General features: G+C 44.3%; 1 protein-coding gene across 2 annotated transcripts in view; it reads left to right on the top strand.

Moving 5' to 3' along the window:
- The first annotated feature begins 326 nt into the window (after positions 1-326).
- The window catches only part of ME3 (malic enzyme 3), a 250,131-nt gene continuing 237,581 nt past the window's right edge, over positions 327-12,876 (top strand). Inside the window, exons 1-2 of one of the 2 annotated variants that reach the window (XM_049889593.1) lie at positions 327-415; positions 804-1,001. In XM_049889593.1, the coding sequence (XP_049745550.1) occupies positions 819-1,001 (183 nt within the window). In that variant the 5' untranslated portion in view covers positions 327-415; positions 804-818. The other variant, XM_049889592.1, reaches the window with a different exon arrangement.

Here is a 12,876-nt window from a genome sequence, read left to right on the forward strand (position 1 = left end):
ATGGTGCAACGCGACACAGAGCACCGGGTGCCTGGAAATTTCTACTCGGAATCTCAGAGCTAGGATCTTCCCAAAATGGTGGGAGGGGAAGAGGGCATGTTGACTCCTAAACCTTAAATCCCCTCTGTGCGTTCAGCCTTGCCGAGATGGAAAGGCTCAGGAGGCATCCTGAGCTTCACCTTGTCACTAGAGAGCCACGTGCACACGTTTGTGAAAAGCCCTATGCGCGCGCGTTCTCAGCCGATACTCGGCATTGCGAACAAAGGTCTCAGAACCGTTCTTTCCAGAACGCAGCAGCCCCGCGCGCTCGCCGGGCGGTCCAGCCATTGGCGGGAGAGGAACAACCGACCGTGGCGTCTCGCCCCGCCTGCCCTGTAGCGGGGCCGTGTAGATACCAGCTTCAGGCACAGCGCAGGTGGGCCGGGGAAGGTGGGGACCTAGGCACGCTACCAAGTGAAGTTGGGCACTCAGGGACCCCCTCGCCGCGCGGTCGCCTCTCCGTCGCGGGAATAAGGTAGGGTGGGGTGTGGCGCGGGCGGTCACCCGCACCAGATTTGCTTCCTGGGATTGCTTTCGCTTTGTCTGGCGCTTGACTAGGCCTGGGCCACCGCAAGTGGCCGCGCGTCTCAGAGAGCCGTGTAGGTGGCCGCCAAGGAGGGCCGAAGCCTGGCGCATTTAACCCTTCGGGACCGCCTTCTCTCTTCCTGAGGACGCGTCCCTGGCTTAAGCCCAGTTTCCAGCGGCGCGCGTGGGACCTGGCTGGCTGGAAGGCGCCCCTGACCTTGGTCTCTCTCCGGTGCCAGGTCTGCCCTAGGACCATGGGCGCCGCGCTAGGCACGGGTGCACGGCTGGCCCTTCTGCCAGGCCGGGCCTGCGGAGCCCTCCCGAGCTGGGCGAACTCCGCGCCCACCCGAGGCTGCCACTCCAAGGCCGGCCCGGCTCGCCCGGTTCCCCTGAAGAAGCGCGGATACGACGTTACCAGGAACCCGCATCTCAACAAGGTAACGGGGAGGGACGGATGGCCTGAGTGGAGATCCTATGGCAGGCGGGGAGGGGTGCCCCGCCTCCTGGGCCTGAGAAGGATCCTCCCCGGGAGCCCTTCTAGCGGTTTCTGGTTGTGGCCTTGCAGGGGCTTGGCGTGACTCAGTTTGCCTCCCCCGCCCCCCATAGTTAGAGAGAGGTGACTAGTAAGGCGGGGAGCCTAATCTCCTCTTGAGAACAGTTCAGACTGGGTCAAGGTCTTCATGGTCTGTCCCACCTGGGGTCAGATCTCCCTGATACTTGGTAATTCTGCTGATTTGGGGCAGTTCATTTAACCTCTCTGAGTCCACATTTCCTCATTTGTAAAAGAGAGAGATGATTGTCTCGGTGTGTTTTGAGGTTTAAAGAGTTAATGGAAGTAGAGTTCTTAGCACAATACCTGGCACCCAGTGAGAATAAATGTCATCTAAGGTATAATTAAAAAACAGAAACAAAACAAAACACCGCAGTGGTTAAGAGCTCAGCTGCTAACTAAAAGGTCAGCAGTTCGAATCCACTAGCTGCTCCTTGGAAACCCTGTGGGGCAGTTCTACTCTGTCGACTTCCTGGCAATGGTTTATTTATTTTTTTAAGATTATAATTATTATTTTAGGGAAAAGATTAATTTGGGAGTGGGGAGAGAGGAAGAGCTAGAATTAGAGAGCTTTTAGAGCTTGAAGGGTATCAGAGATCCCAGCTGAGACCTTTCATTTTACAGATGAGAAAACCAGACAGAGGGGGACTGCCCAAGGTCACCAGCTAGTTAGTTCTGGCTCTGCCACTCATTCGGGATCTGGGTGCTTTGGTCAAGCGTAGCCCATTGCTAGGTATTTGTGCGTTAACCTGAGCACAGACATTTGTTTTGGGGGAGCAGAGTTTAGTATCATTGTTTCAGAGAAGCAGGGAGACATAGGATGGTATTTAAACCCAGGAAGCAAGAAACCTAGATTTGAGGCCTGTCTCCCCCTTTCTCACCCCCATCATCCACTTCCTCAGATTGTTTTGGGCATCTCATTTAACTTCTCTAAGGCTCAACTTTCTCCTGCCTAAATGCCATGATAGACCCACCAATCCCACCGCATTTGGTTATTCTGACAATCAAATGAATTACTGAATTTGAAATTATGTTTTAAATGATGTAAAGGTTGGTAAATAAGTAATGACTGCAAAATAAACATTTAAGTGATTTCTTTGACTCAGGATCATGAAATTCAAGTAAGGTGATCTACATGGAAAAGATATTTTTGAGAAAAAAGGAACAACCCTATAGATGCTAAGTATTGTGATTGTTTCCTGCAGAATTAATAAAAGTTAAGAAAAAATCTTTCTGTCTCCACCTATCACACTAACGCCCTGTCTCCCTCAGGAAAAAAAAAAAAAAAAATTTTTTTTTTTTTTTTTTTTTAAGAGACCTTAAATCCTGTTACATTACTACTTGGGGATATTTAAGGTGTTTGTATCAGTGTGAATTACTTTGGTAGCAAGTTACAAAGAACTAAAACTAAACAAATAAAACTCTTTTGACTAAAAAAAAAATCTGGAGGAAGGGTTGCTGGCAAGGCTTGATCCAGTAGTCCTAAGGACATCCGTAAGGTTGCAGGCTCTCTCTGCTCTGCTGTCGGTTATGTCACTTGCATCCTCAGTGAAGTCTGTCACCTCAGTGCTGCCTCAGTCCTCTGTCTCCCATTCTTATACCACACTGTGCAGGGATACAGAAACATTCTCTTCTGGTAGCTCCTTGCGGGTGGGGGAGGGGGACAGGTGGGGGGAAGGACACCTTCTCTGAAGTCTCACTGACTCTGATTAGGTTCCCTGCCCATTCTCAAACCAATCACAAAGAACTTAAGCCAGTCAGGGATCACCCCTTGAGTTAAAGGTAGGGTTGGCCCCAGCCACACCAGCTGGCTTATGTAAAGGGATTATGGTTCCCCCACAGTAAAATCTGGGGATTGTTGTCAGAGAAAGGAGGAATGGATGCTGAGAACCAAACAACAAATTCTCACTTCAGGTTCCAAATCCTTTTGACAATAATTGATTTAGAAGCACTGGCATATTACCAACCAGAACTCATTGCTTTGTAAATAGTTAAGAAAGTAAAGGAAGGACTTCAGTGCTTTTCTTTAACTCTAGACTTGTCTTCCGAAAGCACTCTTGTCCCTGTCCCTTTTCCTTGATACATTTTTTTCTCCCAAATAATAGAAATGGCAAGTTGTCCATAAATCTAGGGGACCTGAGCTTTTTGTGATGTTAAATGATATCTTTAATATAGCCCTGAAGTCAGTTGATGCTGGTCTGGGGTGAAGGAGGGACTACAGGGTGAAGCTGAGAGTGTCTGTTGGCATTTTTTCCTTCACTGACCCTGGGGGAAGCATCAGAGGTAGCTGCACTGCCAGGGAGCTGCCGTGGTTGTCCTTTACTTCCCTCTGGAGTGCACCCTCTTGGTGTCTTGTTGGTCTCCAGCACTCAGAGTCTCCAGGGAAGGCTTGAAACTTGGTGCTGTCCATCAGCCAGATGGGGAGGCCTGTGCTGAGGTTAAATGGAACAACTGAGGTTGTCACTAAGAAAACATAAATGCAGCTTTGAAACAAACGTCTTCTGTGCTGTGCTTCGCGAATCTGTTTGTGGATAGATCTTTTTGTACTGGACAGTAAGCGACTCCAGGGCGGGGACTGAGTTTCATGCATCTGTCTTCCCTCTCTGCACAACGGTCCACTGGGGTATGTTTCATGAAGGATCTAGCAAGGGCATGAACGCGAAGTTTAACATAAAATTCTTGGAATGAGTTCACTGGATTTGACGCTCAATTTGACGATCGGGAGAGGTATTTAAGTTGAAGCTTGGGCCAGAGGATGGTCAGGAGGTAGAATTCTCTGAGAGAGAAGAGCTACTAAGCAGGGCATTAGCTGCTGTTTTGCAACCATTGGGTTTTGGCCTGGCTCAGCCATGCCCTTGCCACGTGATCTGTGATGACTCTCATGAGCTCCTCGGCCCATGTTACATCACTGTTGGGAGGAGCATAGGAGACAACCCTGTGAAATCACTTTGAAAATTGTAATGTGTTAAATGAGGAGCCCTGGTGGTGCAGTGGTTTTTGGCTGCTAAGCAAAAGGTCAGTGGTTCGAATCTACCAGCTGCTCCACTGGAAAAAGATGTGGCAGTCTGCTTCCATAAAGATTACAGCCTTAGAAACCCTATGGGCAGTTCTACTCTGTCCTGTAGGGTCACTATGAGTCAGAATTGACTTGACGGCAGTAGGTTTTGGGAGTGTGTTAAATATTGGGTGATTCATGTTGATGATTCTTAGAATGAAGGGCCGTTAGAGATTATCTAGTCTGGAATTTTACAGACTGTGAGTCACAAACTGGGGACATGAAATCTGTTTAGTGGGTCTAACCAGCATTTAAAAAAAAAAAAAAAAAAAGGATTAGAAAACCCCAGAAGATAAGCTAGATAACTGAGATCTTCAAAAAATTAAACGCTTATGCTCATCAAAAGATTTCACCAAAAGAATAAAAAGAGAGGACCCACAGACTGGGAAAGGATTTTTGGCTATTACAAATCTGACAAAGGTCTAATCTCTAAAATGTACAGAAAATCCAGCTCCTCTCCAAGAAAAAGACAAATAATCCAATTAAAAAATGGGCAAAGAAAAAAAAAAAATGAGCAGACACTTTGCCAAAGAAGACATTCAAGTGGCCAACAGTCACATGAGGAAATGGTCTCGGTCGCTAGCCAGTAGAGAAATGCAAATCAAAACCATAATGAGATACCATTTCACCCCAGCATTACTGGCACAAATCAAAAAAGCAGGAAATAACAAATGCTGGAGAGGCTGTGGGGAGATGGGAACTCTTATGCACTGCTGGTGGGAATACAAAATGATACAACAATTTTGGAAGACGATCTGGGGCTTCCTTAGAAAATTAGAAATAGAAATACCATATGATCTAGCAATCCCTCTCCTAGAAATATACCCTAGAGAAGTAAGAGTCGTCACATGAATAGACATACACACACCCATGTTCATTGCAGCATTGTTCTAAATAGCAAAAAATAGGAAACAACCTGGATGCCGATCAACAGATGAATGGATAAACAAACTGTGATACATGCACACAATGGAGTATTATGCAACGATAAAGAACAACGATGAATCTGTGAAGCATCTCATAACGTGGATGAATCTGGAGGGCATTATGCTGAGTGAAATAAGTCAATCACAAAAGGACAAATATTTTATGAGACCACTACTGTAAAAACTCATGAAAAGGTTTACACACAAAAAGAAACATTCTTTGATGGTTATGAGGAAAGGGAGAAGTGGGGATGGAAAAGCACTAAATAGACAATAGGTAAGTGGTAACTTTGGTGAAGGGTAAGGTAGTACACAATACTGGGGAAGCCAGCACAACTTGAACAAGGTAAGGTCATGGAAGCTCCATAGATACATCCAAACTTCCTGAGGGACTGGATTGCTGGGCTGAGGGCTGTGGGGACCATGGTCACGGGGAACATCTAGCTCAATTAGCATAACATAGTTTATAAAAGAAAATGTTCTATATTCTACTGTGGTGAGTAGCATCTCGGGTCTTAAAACACTGTTAGCGACCATCTAGGATACTCCAGGGTCTCAACCCTTTGGGAGCAAGGAAGAAAGCAGAAATCTAAAGATACAAGGGAAAGATTAGTCCAAAGAACTGATGGGCCATATCTACCACGGCCTCTGCCAGACAGAGTCCGGTAAAACTAGATGGTGCCCAGCTACCACCACCGACTGCTCTGACAGGGATCACAATAGAGGGTCCCAGACAGAGCTGGAAAAAAATATAGAACAAATTCAAACTCAAAAAGACCAGGCTTGCTGGCCTGACAGAGGCTGGAGAAACCCTGAGAGTATGCCCCCAGACACCTTATCAGCTCAATAATGAAGTCAATCCTGAGGTTCACCGTTCAGCCAAAGATTGGACAGGCCCATAAAACAAAACGAGAATAAAGGGGCACAACAGCCCATGAGCAAGGATGAGGAGGCAGGAGGGGACAGGAAAGCCGGTACTAGGGAACCCGACGTTGAAAAGGGAGAATGTTGACATGTGGAGTTGTTAACCAATGTCATAAAACAATATGTATACTGTTTAATGAGAAACTAGTTCTGTAAACCTTCACTTAAAGTACAGTAAAAATAATTTTAAAAAAAAAGGATTAGAATAGAAGAATATCAAATACATTGCACTTAATTAAGATGAGTATACTAGGTCACAATGTACAATGCCAGTTTTTACTGTGGAATGTAGTTTAAAAGTGTGTTTCACAGTTATTGTTCTCACCCAACATCCTCATTTTCAGCTAAAGAGACAGGGTGAGGAAGTCACATGACTCCACAGAGATTGTCATTGGTTGTAGAAGTGGGCAGAGGCAGCCCACCCTGATTTTCAGTCCCCTGCAAGAGTTGTGATGATTCTCATTCACACGTGCTTTGGCTGACTTAGGCATATTCCTGATGATGACAGAATTGGATCTAGATTATTCCAAATTTCCTCCAGGATTCTAGATTTTCTGAATGATGCAAATTCTCTAATACATTAACTTCTATTTCCTTTTTTTTTTTTTTTTTACTAATTGTCTTAGTCATTTAGTGCTGCTGTAACAGAAATACCACAAGTGGATGGCTTAAACAAAGAAATTTATTTTCTCACAGTTCAGTAGGCTAGAAATCCAAGTTCAGGGTGTCATCTCCAGGGGAAGGCTTTCTCTCTCTGTCAACTCTGGAGGAAGTTCCTTCCCATCAGTCGTCTCCTGGACGGGGAGCTTCTCCACACCCTGCTCACGGCACTGTTTTCTTCCTCGCACTGAGCTTGCTGGTTTGTCTCCCAGTCTAGACGGTAAACTTCTTGAGGACAGAGACTCTGTCTTATCACATGACATTCCCTGGGTCTGACTTTAGCTATTCAAGAAATATTTGTTCTTTACGTGGTCTCAATCCAGTCATGGCCTCGTTCCTCTCAATTTTATTACTGTCGCTACTTCACTATTCGCCCGATGTTCTGATTGCCTATTTTGAAGCAAATGCACTTATTTGACTCCAATCTTATTAGACTTCAGGCCATTTTGCTAAATGGGCATGTTATTTCTAAGAGTGTATCAGTTTCCCCTTTGATCCACACGCTAACAGGGATTTTTGCCATAAAACTCCACTGCCCCTTCACTTGCTTCTCTGCAGGTTTTTTTTTTTTTTTTTCTTTTTCAATCCTAGAGCTCGATGTTCAGGGAATGAATAAGAAGAGTGCTAAGTCAAATCACTGTGACTGTGGATGAGCACATTTCATGCAGTGGAGCCCTCAGAAACTGCAAGGCCCCCACTAGTGACCACCTTCCCAAATGGACTCTGAGTTTTGCTGAATGAACATGTAAGGGCTTGGTGGCCAGCACTTGAGCGTTGGCTGCACGCCTGAGGCTGGACAGGTTTCAGCTGAATCTCTCCAGATTCAGTGGTGATTTATTAGACTCCTACATATCAAGTATTTGCCTTTGAGTGAAGTATGTTTCTATTCAGTGCCAGTTTGAAGCTAGATTTTGTCTCCTTTTGGTGGGGAAGTCATTGTAGACCTGGCTCATTGGTCAATCAGGAGATGATTGCTAGGTTGTATAGAACATTAGAAGTTTGTTGGTGATGCTGTTGTTTGCCCTGAAGGCAGATAACATGATATGTTTTCCTGAGACCTCAGCTTCAGAAGTGATGTAGAATTGGGCCTCCTTGATTGAAAGAGAAGCAATGGATTATTAAAAAAAAAAATAAATATTAATTCCAGAAGCAGCAATTTACTCTAGACTTGAGCTTCTTGTGCAGTGACTCAGGGCATTGAAGCTTAGATATTGTACAGGTATTTTAAAAATAAGCAGGCAGAGGCAGGTTGGAATTAAATTTGTCCCAGCTGAATACTGTCTTAGCTTCTTGGGATTGGTAAGCATTGGCATTAGGGCTTTGCGCTTGGAATAGCTTAAAGAACTCATATTGATTAGGCTAAAGGTAAGGCACCTGTAACAAAGTCAACCCCAAATACAAAGGCTTAAACAAGACGGAAGCATATTTCTGTCTCATGAGCAACTCAAGTTTGGCAATCCTGCGTTGGTGTGTGGATTGATTTTGTCATTCATGATGCAGTATGGCTGCTCTAGCTTCTGCCAGTGATTCCATACAGAAGCCTGTGGGAAGGGGAAATGGGAGAAAGGGAAGGCATGACTTTTCCTTTGAAGGGCACAATTTCGAAGTTGCAAATATCCCTTCCACTCATATCTAGTTGACCAGAAATTGATCATATGCCACACCTAGCTGCAAGAGAACCTGAGAAATACAATCCTTAGCTGGGTATCCATGTGTTCAGCTAAAAATTCTACACCATTAAAGACAGAGAGAATGGATATTGAAGATATGTCACAAAATGTTTATCTGGAAGCTTTCATTCTTTTAGTCTGTCAATTTTACCCCAACCTTTAAAATTCATCAGTTTCTTTACATCTCCAGAGCCTTGTTCACGCCATCATCTCATGTCTACATTATGCAAGAGCCTCCTAATTGGTCTCTCACCTTCTTGTCTTGTGCCTTTCAATCTATTCCTCTAGGTCCATGGATCACACTTGAGAGCTGCGGGCTCTGGCTAAAACCTTGGATCCCTCTCTTTCTTTCATACTTTCTCTAACATGGTGAATTACCTTCTTCACGGCTTCTCACTTCTCAGTGAGACCTCTCTGACCACCCTATCTGAAGTTGTAAGCAGTCCTTTCAACCTTCTTAATTCCCCTTAACATATTCTTTTCCCCCATAATATTTGGTACTTCCTAGCATACTATTTGGTAACTCTAGTGGCATAGTGGTTAAGAGCTACGGCTGCTAACCAAAAGCTCAGCAGTTCGAATCCACCAGGCGCTCCTTGGAACTGCCCTGTGGGGCAGTTCTACTCTGTCCTCTGGGGTCACTATAAGTCAGAATCCACTCGACAGCAATGGGTTTATTTGTTTTTTGGAGAGTTCTATTTAATTTGCTTGTTTTATGTCTATTGTTTGTGTTTTCCCACTGTAATATAAGCCCCATGAGGGCAAGGATTTTTATTTGTTCACTGATGTATCTCAGGTACTTAAAACTGTTCCTGGCCCATGTTTGGTGCCTCAGTAAACAGTTATCAAATGAGGAAATCATTCAGATACATGTGAATTAAATCCTGTCCCTTCTCTCCACCCTCCTCTTTCACCAAAGCTCCCTTCTTTCACCCAGGTGCCTCTTCTTCCTCAGTGTTCCCACCTGTGGTGTTTTTAAGACCAGGATCTCTCTGTCTGAAGTGTAGTTAAATCTCATACTAGCCCTCTTGTGCCCAGAGGCCCACTGTTAGCCACACAGGTCCTGAGTGAAGACTGGAGGAGCTCAGCACAGAGATGCCGACTCTCTGTTTCCGGTTTTATCTCCATTGAACAAAGCCTGGGGAAGAAAGAGGCCCTGTTCAGAAGACATAGCTGTTGGCCTTGGAACAAGAAGTAAATGGGAATAATTCTTGAGGCCCATGGAAAAAACCAAAGGAGGGAAGTCTAGGAGGTGGTCCAGAGGATAGGAGGCCCCAGCTTCTGTCAGCATTCCCAGCTTCTTGGAACTCCCACCCTCCACTTTGAGTCCCTACAGCCCTCATCCCTGCTCTGAATCCCTCCAATTGCCTCATGCTGAGGATGCCTCCTGAAGACAAGCAAAACCATACCAGGAAGAGGTCCATCTCCCTGGGGTCCAAAAATCAAGGGAGTATGGGATGGGATTCCAGAAGCCCAGACAGAGGGAGTTACTTCTCCTGGAATCGGAAGTTAATACTCAGAAAGCGTTTTCTCCTAAACATGTTAAAATAGTTGACTTATTCTCAGAGAAAGTATATAAGTATTTAATAAGCATTTGTGTAATCATTATTAAGACTCTTCAGAAATGTTGGGTTATGTTTATAAATGTGTAAGTCAGACTACAAACTCTATGCCCTTGAGTATGACCATAAAAAGATGTAACTCTGTAAAAAGAATTGGAAGGAAATATATGAAAATGATTGTTAGGGCAGTGGGATCATGGGGGGATTTTTGTCCATTTTACACAGTTTTCTTTAAGGTTCTTTTCAATTTTAAGTTACAGTTTCTCTTGGGAATTGAGTTTCTCGAGACAACTAACCAACAACATTCAGACCAACTTTTGGAACCTGACCCATCTGTAGCATATGGGTGGCATACCTCTACAGTGGAAATCTCTCTGAAACAGTCTTCTTTCAAGCTTTCTCTGCATATAATTAGTTGTCTTCGAGAGGCAATATGTTTAGATTCATGTAAAAACAGAACATTAACCCAGGAACCTTCTGTCCATTCTAAAAACAGCTGTAAACATTAATATCTAGATTATAAGCAGCAACACTGGAGGGCAGATCCTATACAGAAGTATGTGTTGTCTGGTTTAGACCTAGCCAGCTGGCACAGGAAGCCAGTCTGAATCTGGGCTCTATATATGGAGTCCCTTTATATGCTTTTTCAGACTCCTCTCTAGTCTCCCTGTTTCCAATTTCTCTTGGTCCTCTTTGGCCCTTGTAAGCTCCGGAGTTTATGGCTTTATTTTGTTTTGCATTTTTGTCATTTCTAGCAAAGGTTTCTTTTATCATCTACTCCCTTCTTTTCAAATGTTAGTCTTTAGTGCGAGGGGGAAAAAGGCCTTTTGATTTGTATGGCCACTGCGAGAGGATCAGTAATGTGCAGCACTTTTGTTTTGCACAGGCATGGATTGCAGTGAGCTTCAAAACCCCTCACTTGGATGTGTAGAAAGTACATTGAGAAATCTTTTGGCGGTGGTGTCTGACGGCCTCTCCAATGCTGAGCACGAAAGATGCTCTTTGAATATGCGATGCAATCTGACAAGTATCCTATGATGGGGGTGCCAAGGTCACTGGTTAAAAGCATGTATTCGTTCTGTACCCAAAGGGTTGCCTGGCAGCCTGGTTAAAACGTAGCTCCTACCAAAAGGACACAGTAAGGAGTAGAGTGTAACCAGCCATTTGAGGAGAGGTGTTTTTGATGGAAAGATCATCAGCTTTTAAGGAACTTGGATAAAAGAAAATCAAAGCTGCATTTGCTTTTAAAAGTATTTATTGAAAGCTAGAGGGATAATGGGGATAAAGCCGAATAATTATCAACTTGAGAATATTGTTTTTAAAAAAGCACTACGTCCAGATTCTGTATTGTTATTTGGTAGCTGATCTGCATGAAGCCCGTAGCGTAACTGGTCCTGAAACATCCTCCCCTCTGACGGAGAAGGCCGACTCTCTTGGCTTCTTCGTTTTGTTTTGTGTTACTCTTTCAGAAAACCGAAGGAGGGAGGCATGTCTGCCCAAGCAAGCATCCCTTTGAGTTATTGAACTGTGTGGTGACTTTCCTGCAGGAGAGGGATGGCCGAGCAAGTCCCCTAAAAAGGCCATTATGGTGCTGGAATGCCTTATGGAGGAAATTCGAATAATTATTATAATAGCTAACATTTTTTAGAACATACAGCGTGCTGGGAATTGTTCTAAGCACTTCATATAATGAACTCCTTTGAGGTAGATGCTGTTCTTATCTTTTAAGGTAGATAATAACTGTTACCATCTTTTGAGGTAGGCATTGTTATCATTCTTATATGACAGGTGAGAAAACTGAGGCATTGTTATTATTCTTATATAACAGGTGAGAAAACGGAGGCACTAATAGTTTAGCTAATTTGCCCAAGGTCATGCAGCTCATAGTGGCAGATCTGGGTCTTGGATGCAGGCCGTCAGGTTTCAGGGCCCACACACTCCTTCCCTATGCTGTACTGCCACTTGTGGTGTGCAAGTACCCTCTAACTAGGGCATGGATTCTGATGTGCTGTGTCCTTTTCAGGGTCCTAACGAGGCTCTTCTCTGCTGTGATCTGGCCTCATTATTCTTCTACTTCTCTGACTAGGTATTATCACTTCCTCTGGCTCTTTTAGAATTATAGAATCTCAGAGTTGAGATCACTTTAAAGATCATTGGATGTCTTCTTCTTACCCTCTAAATGTGTAATTTTCCTAAGATTAATTTTTTATTTATTAAATTTGTTCAGAAGACATTTGCTGATTTCCTGTTATGTTCTAGGCAGTGAAGCCCCTGGGGTAAACACAACACTTTCTCTGCCTTTGAGAAGCTTACAGTGTAAACGGGTGTGAGCCAGGACCAGTTAGTAAAAGGGTAGGTGAAATGACAAGAGTGTGCATACAAGTGCTATAGGAGCAGGGAAGAGGGGTGCAGAGAAGTCTTCCCATGGGAGTACTGTCAGAGCTGACACCCAATGGAAGGGTAGGAGTTGACAGATGAAGGTGCAGGGGGACAAGTTTCCTAGATCAGACCGTGAGAGGGAATGACAACCTCTCTGAGAATGGGCTGCCCGTTATTGTTGTGGATGAACGTGCAGAAATTGAGTAATAGACCTATTATGTTATAAAGGGAGCCCTGGTGGTGCAGTGGTTAAGAGCTCGGCTGCTAACCAAAAGGTCAGCAGTTCAAATCCACCAGCCGCTCCTTGGAAACCCTATGGGGCAGTTCTCCTCTGTCCTGTAGGGTCACTATGAGTCAGAATCAACTCAGTGGCAACATTTTTTTTTTCTATGTTATAAAGGGTCCCATTTTCAGAGGGCAAAACAGTATTATAAAATCTCTGCTTCCATAAATAGAGTTAATGATGTACTTCCCGTACTTTGACAGGCCTTTTTATTTTATTCTTTTCCTTGCGTCTGTGTTGCATAACTCCTGGGGGCACTACTCACATCGGGTTCACTTGCCAAAATCTTCAGCACAGTTCAGA

This window comes from Elephas maximus, chromosome 7 (genome assembly GCF_024166365.1).
Source record: "Elephas maximus indicus isolate mEleMax1 chromosome 7, mEleMax1 primary haplotype, whole genome shotgun sequence".
NCBI lineage: Eukaryota > Metazoa > Chordata > Mammalia > Proboscidea > Elephantidae > Elephas > Elephas maximus.